The following is a 14,356-nucleotide window of genomic DNA, read 5'->3' as shown; positions in this document are numbered from 1 at the left end:
TGACTGGTGCCCGGGGGCCCACCTCTTCCCTCTGCTGGAATAACAGGGCCTTTCGGTGGGGTCTGCCTGGCTTTCTGCCTTTTTCCCTTCTTGCATTTTTAAGTCTTTTTAAGTACCACCCATCTCCAAGCAAGGCCCGCAGCCCTGTACCAAGAAAGGAGAAATAAATCTCCTGCCATCGATGTCAGTGGTTCTTTATGCATTTTTCTAGGATAGGGAGCTTAGAAGAGCCAAGGTGCCAGGGAGGGTGGGAGCACATAGACGGGTGTACTAATAGGTGCCCTATTTGAGGTGTAACCCAACACCCATCTCCCTCCCATCTGGCTCAAAGTTAAAGATCCCCTTGCAGCATGCTGAAAAAGATTAGAGGATCATCACTCCAGTCTTTCTGGGCTCGCCAGCATTCCCCCTGAATTCCATCGTGTTCAAAAACTGCGTCTGACCCACAGGGGACTCCTGCCACCAAGCAGCACGCTCACCGCTCACACAGCCTGGCCAGGAGCACAGAGCCTCGGAGACACAAGAGAGCAGCATGCCAGCTTCAGAGGGCGAGCCTTTGTTTCCTGGTTCTCAGGGCAAAGACTCTTTGCCTTCCCAACAAGTATGGTCTCTCCTTCCACCTCAGCCTAAAGCATTCAAGTCAGCAGACCCAAGGAAGGACCAGGGGGATGTGAAAGTGAAAGCCACTCAGTCTTGTCTGACTCTTTGCGACCCCATGGACTGTATAGTCCATGGAATTCTCCAGGCCAGAATACTGGAGTGGGTAGCCTTTCCCTTCTCCAGGGGATCCTCCCAACCCAGGGATCGAACCCAGGTCTCCCGCATTGCAGGCGGATTCCTTACCAGCTGAGCCACAAGGGAAGCCCTGGACAGAGTCAAATACGGAGCTGGCAGCTTGCCAGGGAATCTGAGCTGTTGTCAGCTACATCAGGTCATTCAGGTCTCCACATCCAGGAGAAGAGGGGAACTCACCCAGACGGGGGAGCCCTTTGTTATTCAGATTTCATCCCCAAACGATGGCTCTCCCCCCCAGTTCACCGAGGCTCAGAGACAGGCTAGATTAAGAGGCATGAAGTGAGAGTGACCCTGCAGGGTCCCCAGCAGGGACCCTGCTGTCCCTGCCCATCACTGGCCATGACTATCAAGGCTGTTAGGAGAGCCACTGTCTCCAAGCAGAACACCAGTCAAGTGAACTCCTGACCTGGATTTTTAAAATCTCCCAGATCGTAAGTCAAAAGGAGGATACGGTAACTACAAAATGCACCCGGGATCCCTTCACATGCCCACTTCTCAAAACCAGATGTACCCACTCTGGGGCAGGAAGCTGGACACGAGCGCACCCACAGAGGCCCAAGAAAAGAGAACTCACTTCTGTCCCTGGGGGTGCCCGGCCAGTGATCACAAGCCTGCACACGAGAAGACAGAGCAGGACCAGATGGCTGAGTCAGGAGACGCGACCCTGTGGTTTGCTCCGGCAGGAGGCTGATATGATGTTCAAGGATAGTGTCTGGGAAAGATATACGGTCTGGAACAATGAAGGAAGGAAGTAACGTGGGAAAAAAAAAGTTGCCTTCCCTTGTGCAAAATCCCCAGAGAAGCCCAGAAAGGTGCTCAGGAAACGCTTGCTCCTCTTTCATCAAGTCTCGGGTACAGCTCCTCTTGCCCACACCAGTGGCAGATCTATTTCTTCAAGTACTAATTATTAGCTATTAGGAGCCTTTGGATGATACTGGTTCCAAATTTTCTCTTGACCTGGAATCTTCAACAGGGACCCCAGGGATGCCTGTTCTTGGCACACTAGAGTCTGGCAGGTACATGCGAGGCCACCACTGCACACCTAGACCCACACGGGTGACTTCAGAGACTGACAAGCTGTTCTTGGGGGGCTGACTTTTAAGTTACAATGCAGATTTCTATCTGTAGCTCACTTCTTTCCGGAAATACTTGAGAGTCAGTATCTCAACTTTGTTGCTTCCTCGCAGAGGGGATGTGACAGAATCGGGGATTACTGACCTCATGATACAGAAAAGTCTTCAGAAAGATAAAGTCACCAGGTCCCATCATAACCCACTGGAGAGTGCACAGACAGCTGAGCAGAAAATCACCAACAGGGCGAGGGCAGAGGAACCGGGTCTCTCTCCAGACCTAAGCTCTGTCCTCAACAGCTTAAAAGTGCCTACACCTGCTTCCAGGAGTCAACACAGGAGGCCTTGAACATTCTCTACAGTATTCTCAAAAAGGGCCATTTTGGGACTTCCCTGGTGGTCCAGTGGTTAAGACTCCACTCTCCCAAAGCAGGGGACCCAGGTTTGATCTCTGGTCAGGGAACTAGGTCTAACATGCCGCAACTAAGACCTGGAGCAGCCAAATAAATTTTTTTCGAAGGCGGGGGGCGGGGGCGGGGGGGGTAGGTTTTGCAGGCTCCATGTCATCTTCTCATTTAACATGGATATACAGCAGAAAACTCAGGAACGCACTGTAAGTCCACAGCAAAAGGAATCACAGCTGCTGATAACAAATACTTCAGCCTCCCTGCATGCATGCTAAGTCACATCAGTCGTGTCTGACTCTTTGCGACCTCATGGACTGTAGCCTGACAGGCTCCTCTGTTCATGGGATTCTCCAGGCAAGAATACTGGAGTAGGTAGCCATTTCCTTCTCCAGGGGATCTTCCCGACCCAGGGATCAAATCCACATCTCTTACATCTCCTGTACTGGCAAGAACTTTCTTTATCACTAGCACCACCTGGGAAGGCCCCCAACCCCCAGCCTCCCTTAACCTCTACAACAAATCAAGGTTCCCTGATACCCGAAAGTTACAAATTTAGCTTCTTCAAATTCTCCCATTTAAACCTCCAAGAAGAACCATCTACTTCAGACTCTTGGAACCAGAAAATTCACCATCTACTGCAAACAGTGTCTGCTCTGTGGTCAGACAGCCACGGGGCTGCCTGCCACACAAAAGCAGACTGAAGAATGGATGCTCCCTCCGGAGTCTCGTCCCGGTTGCAAATAATAAGTAACTGTATGAACGAGCAGATCCTTTAATAGGTTTGAATACTTGAGGGCTGAGTAATAATGCCCATCAGAGGCACTGCACAGTATTTGCAGGCTTCGGGTTTTTTTCCTTTCATCTCTGGAAACTTATTCAGAACCATGCGAGCTATTCCCTCACAATTTTAAGATGCAAGCGGCATCTGTTTCGACCATGTAATTGCAGTTGGCTCGTCTCTTCTGTTGTTGAGGCTTGTATTCAATGAGAGTCAAAAATCGGAGCTTTGCTGAGAGCTGACTGAGTAACCCCAAGCCTGGGAGAAGCTCAAAGGGACAGTGACAAGAGCCCTGGCTGGGAGTCAGCCAACCTAAGAGGCCTGGAGGTTCAGGCAGGGCCAAGAACCAGCCACGGGAGCTCTAGCAATACCAGGATGTCTCTGGCCTCTGTTTTCCCAACGATGTAATGTTGGGAAAATTACAGGACTAGAAAATCTCTCACCCCTTCTAGATTCCTCTGATGGGAGGATATACAAAGAGAGAGAAGAACTACATTTTGCTTTGCTTTGAACAATGTTAAGGCACTGCCAACAGCCTTCAAGGACTGTTTTTTGCTTGTTTAAAGATTTTTTTGAGTTGGTCCATTTTTTAAATTCGTTATTGAATGTGTTATACTACTGCTTCTGTTTTATGTTTTGGTTTTTTGGCCCCGTGGCACGTGGGATCTTAGCTCCCCAACCAGGGATCGAACCCACAACCCCCTGCGCTGGAAGATGAAGTCTTAAGCACTGGACAGCCAGGTAAGTCCTGTGATAGATATTTTTATTACCACTTCAGATGACTTACCAGGTTCAAGCTTAAGATGAACAAGTTAGGGGATAGGAGAGAGGTTCAGGAGGGAGGGAGGTTCAAGACGGAGGGGATATATGTATACAAATAGCTGACTCCATTGTACAGCAGAAACCAACACAACATTGTAAAGCAATTATACTCTAATAAAAAAATTTTTTTAATGAATACGTTTAAGAAGCAAGATTCACACTCAGGTCTATCTACTCCAGGGTCTGTCCTTCCCCTAGAAGCCCTTCATGGTACAGCAATGACTGGTACCCTCTTCTCAAGAACTTACAATCCCCTTAAGGGAAATCAGCATTACAGATAAGAACCAATGAACAGCTATCAGGCAGAATAAAATGCAAATCAAACTCTGAAACAGCGGTGATTACGATGACAGTGCTTACATCCCTATGCGCCGGCACCCACAGCGCTCACACCAGCGGGACCGCACGCCCTTTGCGGGTCATTCAGGAAATCAGATCGTTTTCCGTGTGTCTGACTCCCACATACAAAGGGAAAACACCCCCGGGGAACACACAAAGTCTGCTGAGCGTGCAGATTTATTGAATAGCTCTTTCCTGTCTTCACTGGAGAGGAAAGTAATATGTTTCGTAAGTCACTGGTCCAGATAACCGAAGTGTAGCCTTTTTAAAAGGTAACGTTATTTCTATGCCAGCCCTGTTCGTTGGCTAGCTTTCCAAAATGCACAACACTATTTCCTCACTTCCTAAACCTCATAAAGACTGTCTTTAACGTGGAGGTCATAATGATGATCATTAATACCATCAGTCATTGTGTGGTGCCAGACAAACCGGTTTCACTCTCTAGACAGGAGTCCCCACGACGAAGCTGGGCTGAGTTATTGTCTGCTTTTTGTCAACTTTCCTGGTGTCAGTGGGACACGGCCCTGGGATCATGAACACCTGACTGACTCTGGCTCAGCTACGAACAGCAATGTGATCTCAGGCAGGTTTTTTTTTTCATTTTTTAAAATTGGGTATAGTTGCTTTACAGTGTTCTGTTAGTTTCTGCCATACACAGAAGAGAATCAGCTGTATGTATACATATACCGCTTCCTCTTGGACCTCCCTCCCACCCCATTCCAGTCCCCTCCGCCCTGCTGGTCACCACAGAGCACTGAGCTGAGCTCCCTGTGCTATATAGCAGGTTCCCACTAGCTCTCTCTTTTATACATGGTAGTGTATATACGTCAATCCCAACCTGCCTATTCATCCCCTACCGTGTTCATACTGGTTTTCTAAGGCTGTACCTCCGTTCCTGCCCTGCAAATAGATTCATCTGTACCAGCTTTTAAGATTTCACATGCACGTTACTATACAATATTTGTTTTCCTCTTTCTGACTTACTTCACTCTGTTTGACAGACTCTAGGTCCATCCACGTCACTAAAGATGACCCAATTTTGTTCCTTTTTATGGCTGAGTAATAGTCCATTGTAAATATGTACCACATCTCTACCCATTTCAGGCAGACTACTGAAATGCTATAAGAAATGGCAACACACTCCAGCGTTCTTGCCTGGAAAATCCCATGGAGCCTGGGAGGCTACAGTCCACGGGGTCACAGAGTCAGACACGACTGAGCACACACACACATCTAAATACTGCAGGATTCAGTTGCCTCCTCTGTTTCATGAGAACTGGGACTTAGAGTTTCTTAATCCCTCAACTCCCTCCACACCGTACTCTGTCTGCTTCCTTCGCTACATCTGCTCTGAAGACAGGCTTCGTGAAAGCTGCTCAAATCCAGAAATGCATCAAGTCAGAGGGCCCACAGCCTGTCTTCAGGAAATCAGAACAAGGGCAGTGGCATCAGGTTATCAGGAGAGAGGAAAACAAAAAAGACGATTCCTTTGGTGGTGGGGGAAATCAGGGAATCCCTGAAGCGACATCAGACAGATTCCAAGAAATCACACAGTATCTTTAGATGAGCGAAAGGGATGGGTTTTTAAAAATTTTTTAATTGGAGGATAATTGCTTTACAATATTGTATTGGTTTCTGCCACACATCAACATGAATCAGCCACAGGCATACATATGACCCCTCCCGTCTTGAACCTTCCACCTTATCCCACTCCGCTAGGTCGTCACAGAGCACAGGTTTGAGCTCCCTACATTGTACAGCAAACTAAGAGGGAAGGTCTCTAAAACGTACTGCATTCATGAACTGTGTAAAAATTTTTAAATTGGAAAAAAATAAAAAGCAGTGGAAGGAGAGACTGAGGAAGGTATGACCAAGGTGTCTGGCTCCCATGGCCCCAGCCTGTCACCCACCTGATCACATGACAATGGCATAAGGAGTTACTGGGGGAATGTTGCGGGCTTCCCAGATGACGCTAAAGAACCTGCCTGCCAATGCAGGAGACTTAAGAGACTCGGGTTTGATCCCTGGGTCAGGACGATCCCCGGGAGGAGGGCAAGGCAACTCACTCTGGTATTCTTGCCTGGAGAATCCCATGGACAGAGGAGCCTGGCGGGCTATGGTCCATGCGGTCACAAAGAGTCTAACACGACTGAAGCGACTTAGCACACACAGACGGGAAAGTAGAGAGGGGAAAGGTTTCTAAGAAAAACATGAAAAGGGCCCAAATGAACCCACCCAAATACAAAGCATCACAAGACAACATCAGGGATTGGTGTAGAAACAGGACACCTGGACATCCATTCCAGGGAGGGTGCTGTGTGCAAAGTGACCATCTGGCTACCTTGCCCCCAGAGGGCTGGTTAGGAACCATCCACCCAAGCAGAAGGAGACCTCCCTGCCAGCTCTATTCCCGCCTCTCAGCTTGGCCTGTGGGAAGCGCCACCATCACCCCATCGCTCTCAGTTCTCTAACTTTCTTCACAAAGGAGGCTGGCCTTGAGACTGGGGTCAGGAGGGAAGGTAGATGCTGCCCTGAGCTTCTCCATGCACAGCCTGGGAGATGGCAGGCCAACACATCGCTTAACTGCTGCAGGCTCCTCTTCTGTAAAATAGGGAGAAAATCTGCCTCCCAGAGGGAGTTGTGAAGAAGAAATAAGATAATGCACATAAAACACTTAGTCTGAGGACTGGCACACAGCAGGATCCAATAAGTGATGGTAGTAGAGATGGAGGACGAGGAGAAAGAAGAAATGCAGGATGGATGACCTCCAGAGCAGCACGCAAACCCCTTTAATTACCTAGACTTATATCATTGAACCATACACATGACCATACATAAAATAGATAGCCAGTGGGAGTTTGATGTATGAAGCGAGGCACCCAAAGCTCAAGAAGATCTGGAGGGATGGGGTGGAGAGGGAGGTGGGAAAGGGGGTTCAGGAGGGAGGGGACATATATATGCCTATGCATCCAATGTATGGCAAAAACCATTATAAAAAACCATTATAACATTGTAAAGTAATTATCCTCCAATTAAAATTTTATAAAAGGAAGTGAAAAGTGAGAGTGTTAGTTGCTTAGTCATGTCTGACTCTTTGCAACCCCATGGACTGTAGCCCAAGCGGCTCCTCTGTCCGTGGAATTCTCCAGGTAAGAAAACTAGAGTGGGTTGCCATGCCCTTCTCCAGGAGATCTTCCCAACCCAGGGATCGAACCCGGATCTCCTGTACTGCAGGTGGATTCTTTACTCTCTGAGCCACCAGAGAAGCCCATCAAGACTTTAGAAAGCTCCCAAAATGCAGGTGTTCCAGTTTAGTCCACAGACCTGACTGAGCAGTCTGTGCTTCTAGGGGGTTCATACCTAACACACACAGACTAATGCCTCATCGCCCTTTCCACCCATACTCCCCAAATTCCAGATCATTAGCCCAGGGGTCCCCAACGTCCAGGATCTAATGCTGATGATCTGTGGTGGAGCTGATGTAACAATAATAAAGTCCACAGTGAATGAAATGTGCTTCAGTCATCCCAAAACCACCCACCACCACCACCACGCGCCCATCCCCCATCTGCGGAAAAAGTGTCTTCCACAAAGCTGGTGCTTGGTGCCAAAAAGACTGGGGACACTGCCTCAAACAGAGACCAGGCTGAACCGTATACTTTCACTAAGAAGAAAAGACTGATCAAGCAAATTAGCAGAGCAAATAACACATGGGTGGTACTATTTTGATGCAGAAGGCACCGTCTTGAGCACACAGCATCCGTCATTTCTAATCAGAGGATGGTGCGGACACGTCATTTCTGCCTGTTCATGGAGGCGCAGACTGAGATGCCCCCAGAAAGCCACATTTATTAGGCTGGTTTCTGTATGTTCCGAAATCAACAAAAATGTGTTTGTTTTTTAATAGGCTGCCATTCTAACTTTAGTCTTTCTCTCCCCAAATACTAGGTTTGGCAGCGAATGGTCTTTATGACGGGTCCCTCCTGGCATGGGAACCCCGCATCAACTTATACTCATTCTATTCAATAAATCCACACAGAGCTTGGTTTCTTACACACGTCTCATAACAAATATGGCAGTGAGGGCCTCTGCCAGGAAATCAGCACCAGTGCTTTTCCTAAAGTAGCATTCACAAATACGTTGTTTGTATAGCCCATGCCCCACGGGGCTTCGTTTGACACAGATTCACTCTGCTGGGAGTGTCACACCAAAGAGCAACTTCTCAATATCCATAACAGGCGCACAGGCTCTTGATGCTGGTCCCCAACCTGCCTCCAACCTGCCTCAGCGTGAGTAAACGCAGGTCAACTTGGCTGCACAGAATCTGTTTTAATGCTAGCTTCCTTAGGAAATTCTAGAAACTGGGCTGTTTTTCCCCTCGACTTACCTATGCTAAAGAGGTAAGCTATTTCTCTAGGACTAGCTGCCATGTTTTCAGCTGATGCTGTTTGAAACACAGAGCCTCACTATGTATAAATTAAGGTGTATGTTTGAGCCTAAGGTTCCCCTCCAGGATTTCTCAGAAAAGGCCCAGCAAAGAGGCCCAGAGCCCTCAACCCAAAACACAAGTACCAGCTTCTCACATACTATAAAAAAAAAAAAAAGTACCACTGCACTCCATCATTGGGGATATATCCAAAACTCAGAGCGGAATCTCAAGAGAGTCATTTGTACACCCATGTTTATCGCAGCCTCATTCACAACAGCCGTGAGATGGAAGTAACACAGATGTCCTTCAACAGATGAACGGATTAAAGAAAATATGGCATATACATAAAACGGAATGCTGTATGTGGCAGTCGCTCAGTCGTGTCGGACTCTTTGCGACCCCACGGACTGTAGCCTGCCAAGCTCCTGTCCATGGAATTAATTCTCCAGGCAAGAACACTGAAGTAGGTTGCCATGCCTTTCTCCAAGGGATCTTCCTGATGCAGGAATCGAACCTAGGTCTCCTGCACTGCAGGCAGATTCTTTACCATTTGAGCTACCAGGGAAGCCAAAATGGAATGTAAAAAAACAGCCTTGAAAAAAAGGAAACCCTGTCCCATGCTACAATATGGACAAGCCTCCAGGCCATTCTGCTAAGTGAAATACAGTATAATTCTCCTATGAACTTTTAAAGGAGACAAAAATCACAGAAACAGAAAATAGGAAGGTGGTGACTGAGGGCTGGGAGGAGGGTAGAGGGGAAACTAGTGTTGAGCGGGTATAGAGTTTCAGTGTTGCAAGACAGAAAAGTTCTAGAGATCAGTTGCACAACAATGGGAAGAGACTTAACATGACTGAGCTGCACCCTCAACAATGGTTTAGAGGGTAAACTTAATGTTACATGCTTTTCACCACAATACAGAGAAAAGTTATTGTGGTAGATGGTGGTGCAAAGACAAGCCCATCGAGCCCTTCTTCCCTCATCCCCCACTCCTACTCCTTCCTCTTCTCACATCTAACAATATACCCTCTCGACCCAGGGCTCCCCCACACACCGTCTTACTTGGCACAGACCTCCATGCCCTCATACCAGCTGGCTTGCGATTAAAATGGACCAAGTTAGGAAGTGCCAGAGAGCGCACAGTCTATTGTATCGAATTTCTTTGGCCTTTTATAGGGACGAACCTGTGAACCCAGCCAGTACGGGGCAGGGGATTGAAAACCAAGAGGACTGCATTGCTCTGCCTCGGACACATATCAGCTGAAGCAAACCATTTAGCCATGTGGACCTCTTTGCCATAAAAGACGCTGGCCCAGGTGATCTTTATAGCCTCCCAACTCCGAGTCTCTAATTAATTCAATTGCTAAAGAACCCAGTGAAAACTTTAGAAGTCTCCTCAGCTGGACCTTCTCCAGTGATTCCTCAAGCCCCTTTATCTTTTACTCAACTCCACGTTTTTGCTTACTTTTAGACACTAAAGCAGTTTTTGAAAATATCACCAAAGTAAGAAAAATTATAAGGTCAAAATTCTACTGATGATGCCCTAGGGAGTGCCCCAGGCCTCCCTGAGTCAGCAGAGTGACTCTACAACCACTTCATGCCAGCTTGTGGATGCAGCGTTAAGTCACTCCAGGCACACAGGACAGAGAGGAAGGGGCCCTGACCACCTTCCATGCCTCACTGCAAGTCAGCCAATGTGACTGACACATATATCTAAGCCAGATGCCAAGGTGGGCACCAGACACAAAAAGATAATCACCACTCAACCCAAGGAGCTCAGGGTCCAGAGGGGAGTCTCCTAGAGAGTAAGAAAGAGAATTCATTCCACTAAGAAAGCCAGCCCATACAGAGGGAAGAGAGGGAGGGGACCAGGGAAGTTATCTGACTGTTTTCTATCGTATTCTGGAAGCCCTCCCCGATAGGGCTGGGTCCGCTGGGTCATAACTGCTTTCCACTACAACTTGGCTGAACTTAGAACTCAACAGGTGACTTGAAGGTGAAGACTGATGATGGAAAAGACAGCCTCTTCCTTCCTCCCATGCCTAGCAGTCAGCCACACGATCCCCTGATAAAAAACAGTCGACTTTTTATATAGTTAGTCCTTACATTTAAACAACCCCAGGGATTTCCCTGGTGGTCCAGTGGTTAAGATGCCACACTCCCAATGCAGGGGGCATGGGTTCCATCCTTGGTGGGGCAATAAAGTCGCTTATGCCACACAGAAAGACCAAAAAAAAAAAGCCAAACAAACAAAAGCCCCCAAATGGTCGGGAATGGAAGCATTTAATCTCTCATGATGAAAGTGCCCAGTGCAGACACACAGAGGGGCGCAGTCCTAGTCTGGGTGACCTTGGGCTGGTCCACCTGTCTTCTGCTGTAAACATGTGTCTGATAACTTCCCTAGGGTGCCGGGAAGATGGTTATAAAGTGCAAAAGAAACATGAGAGCCAGTATCAGGCACTCATCAGCAACCACCACCACGCAAGCGATACATATAAAGGTGTCACTGACTGACTGATTCAGAAACTTTCACCTTGGAAATTCCACCGAAATCATACACTACTCTTTTTCTAGCAGAACTGACACTGCTCAGAAGTAAACAGAGTACTTCCCCCTGTGGCTGCCTCTGGTCGGGCTCCTCTGTGCTCCATCATACCAGCTGCTGAGGAATTTACTTGCCTGCTGACCAGCTGCTCGTAGAGGATACAAGCCAGGGTGAAAGATTTTAGGAGCAGACAGGAGAGGTGAGGGAAAACTCTCCACAGAGAGCTTTCCATGCCACATGTCCTCAGGACAGCAGAGCCATGAGCTCATCTTTTAAAGCTCCTGACACTCATTCTCTGCTCCACAGAAAACTTTATTGTTTACTGGACTCTAGAAAAAAAAAAAAAAAATCGCCGTACTAGTGGGTTCCCGGCAAACATTTTTTATCATGCAGTCATTGTACCACATCCCAGGGACTCAGGGAAACACCGCACACAATCACCAGAACATTTTCAGACGAGCTAGAATAATCCCAGTCCTTGATCTCCAGAGCTTCTTACTGGAACACTGCAAACTAAACAAACTCCATGAGAAAATGCACTTCCCGTGCGTGCGTTTAAACATATGCACGGTCCAAGTAAGCAGTCGTAGACCGGTTCTATAAAGGACAATCCAAATTAAAAGTGATACTTTCACTACTAGGGAAGACCATTGGATCTGTTCTAATTACGGAGAAACACAGAAATCAAGAAAAGAAGCTTTCGAAAAGAATGGAGAGGGTAAACGATAAGATAGAAAATGATAACACAAACCGTGGCTGCAATTTTTAGGTCACAGTGAAGAAACTGCGCTGTCTGGGTTTGGGATTGGTTCCCTCCGTGCATGTAAGGAAAGAGTTGCTGTAGTCTTCCACTGAGGTACCATGAGATGAGCCCCTCATTGGTATTTCTGCCTGCAGCCCCGAGCCCCTCAGAAGAGCGGGCTTATGCAGTCTCTTTAGAAGAGCTAGCAAACCACAAAACGGCTTGCTGTTCGTTGTCTCCACTCCAAAATCACTCTCCCATAGTTGTTCAAGTTCTCCTGAGGTCAGATTTATTGTCGTTGAGCTAAATACAATTTACAGATTTAATATCCTATTATTTAGTTACCTCTGTGTTATGAAGTATCAGATAGATTAGGCATACCCAAGGATTTTTCTGAACTCATAGAATCGAATTTATTCAGCAAAAGAAATTGGTTTTAAAGTATCAACCTACCTAAATTCTTTACTCTGACACTCTCTCCACCACAGACATACTGCTATCCCCAGATACCTACACAGAAACCCGAAAGTTCCACTAAGCGCTTTTTGTGCGAGGCAAAAACAAATCCAACCCACCTTTTCAGTTCACATTAACCCTAATTCAAACCCCCTTAGAAATCGTGCCTGGTAAGAAATACTAACACCTGAGTATAATTATGAAACCCTAATGAGCAAATATGAGAAAATGTTGTGTTTTCCTCTAAACAGATCCTATGTAAATGCCATGTTAAAACAGGAGAGACGTTTCCCAAAATGCCCCACGGATGAAGAAAACTGGATATTTGTTCATTGTCTCTGCAGGGTCCCCTCAATGAACATATTAAATGGGCCAAGCCACAAACAAACTTCAGCAGCTTCAGCTTCTCACTGAAGAAGGCTTTTCCATCTGAGCATTGATGGAACAGTGAAATCAAAGTGCACACCGAACGCAGGGAAGGGAAAATTAATTGGGGGAGATGGACAAATCAGTGTGCCTCCTCACGGTGGCAAACTTTACAACTTTTTAGAAGCAACAAACCGCAGCACCACTAGCCTTTACAGACATACAGACATGTACATAAATGCTCACACACACCACTACTTGGAAGATAAGTACTGTGTTTGCAAACATCCTCCACCATCCTGCATTTACCAGACTGCAAATCTTGGCCAGAGACTGGGAGATTTCTACTCTTAGCTACCCTCTCTGCACTGTCAAAGTGGGAAGGTCATTCTGCCTGGTCACTTCAATCATTCTCCCTGCATCACAGGAGTTTTCTACTTTTGGATTGCTCAACGTTCAGATGTCTACGAGAGTAAAATAACCATTCAGCAACTTTATTCACCTTGGTTTAAAAAAAAAAAAGAAAGAAAGAAAAGAAAGAAATTCATTGTGCAATGCCCAGGAAAAGCTGACAGCACTACTGTCTCTCCGACAAGCGCTTGCAATTACAATGGGGGGGGGGGGGGCCGCGGGGGAGAGACTGTCTGACCAGACTCGCGGAACCCTTAAAAAAAAAGATTCCAACCTCGATAGAGCCGGAGAACTTTTTTTTTTCTAAGGAGACCACCCTCGGGAACAAAAGTTACATTTCGATCACATGTTGGGAGTAGGAGTAGGGAGCAGGGTTGTTTTTTTTTTTTAAGCGCACTAATTACCGGGGTGTTTTGCAGACCTGAGGACCACTCGGGTTCCTCCTGACCGACTGTGACCGGCATTTCCTTGTCAATAAAGCAAAGAAGGTGGGGTGGGGGCGCAGGAGCCGACAGGGGGCTCGGCGGGCGCGGGGAAGCAGCAAGGTTACACTAAAGGGTACGCCGCCGCCGAGAGCTGCATCTCCTTCCCCGGCGCCCCAAATAATTTCCTGCGAACAGAGCGACTGCAACCGTCCCCTCGGATCGGAGGAGCCCGGCACGATCAGCCGGGCCGGTGCAGCTCAAGGCTTTCCACCCCGGAGAGGGAGGGGGAGAAGATCTTTACCTTAATGCTACACTGAGCAGGAGTCTCAGACATGTCTCACAGCGAGAGAGATCAGGAAGTTCTCAGTTTTTTTTCCACTTTCCTTTCCTCTCCCCAACCCAGAAACGCTCCACGGCCAGCCGGACGCGGTCATTTAAGAAGTTTCTTGCAGCATCTCTCCCGGCGGCCGCCCCGGGGGGCCGCGAGCGCGCGGGGCGGGGCGGGGCGGGCCGGGCGCCGGCCGAGTCGCCGCGCGCGGGGTGGCGGGGGCGTGGGAGCGGGCGGCGCGGCGGCGGGGTCTGCAGGTCGCGGCGCGGCGACCCGGGGCGCTAGCCCGGCCGGCCTGCCCCGCTCTCTCCTCCCACCCTGGCCGGCGCCCCCGCCCCCCGCCCTCCCGCCGCTCTCCCTCGCCCTCCCTCTCTCTCTCTCGAATGTTTTCCTTCCTGGAAGAGAGAAACTGAAAGGCAGAACTGAGAAAGCTCTTTGCTCAT

The 14,356-nt window shown here is 48.1% G+C and overlaps 1 protein-coding gene across 2 annotated transcripts in view; it reads right to left on the bottom strand.

The window, feature by feature from the left end:
• The window catches only part of ETV6 (ETS variant 6), a 285,602-nt gene extending 271,518 nt beyond the window's left edge, over positions 1 to 14,084 (bottom strand). Inside the window, exon 1 of one of the 2 annotated variants that reach the window (XM_027541361.1) lies at positions 13,887 to 14,084. In XM_027541361.1, the coding sequence (XP_027397162.1) occupies positions 13,887 to 13,919 (33 nt within the window). In that variant the 5' untranslated portion in view covers positions 13,920 to 14,084. The remainder of the gene's footprint in view (positions 1 to 13,886) is intronic. The other variant, XM_027541360.1, reaches the window with a different exon arrangement.
• Positions 14,085 to 14,356: the final 272 nt, after the last annotated feature.

Source organism: Bos indicus x Bos taurus, chromosome 5, assembly GCF_003369695.1.
Source record: "Bos indicus x Bos taurus breed Angus x Brahman F1 hybrid chromosome 5, Bos_hybrid_MaternalHap_v2.0, whole genome shotgun sequence".
Lineage (NCBI taxonomy): Eukaryota > Metazoa > Chordata > Mammalia > Artiodactyla > Bovidae > Bos > Bos indicus x Bos taurus.
Note: the sequence above shows the minus strand (reverse complement) of the source record. Positions and strands in the feature narration are given on the sequence as shown.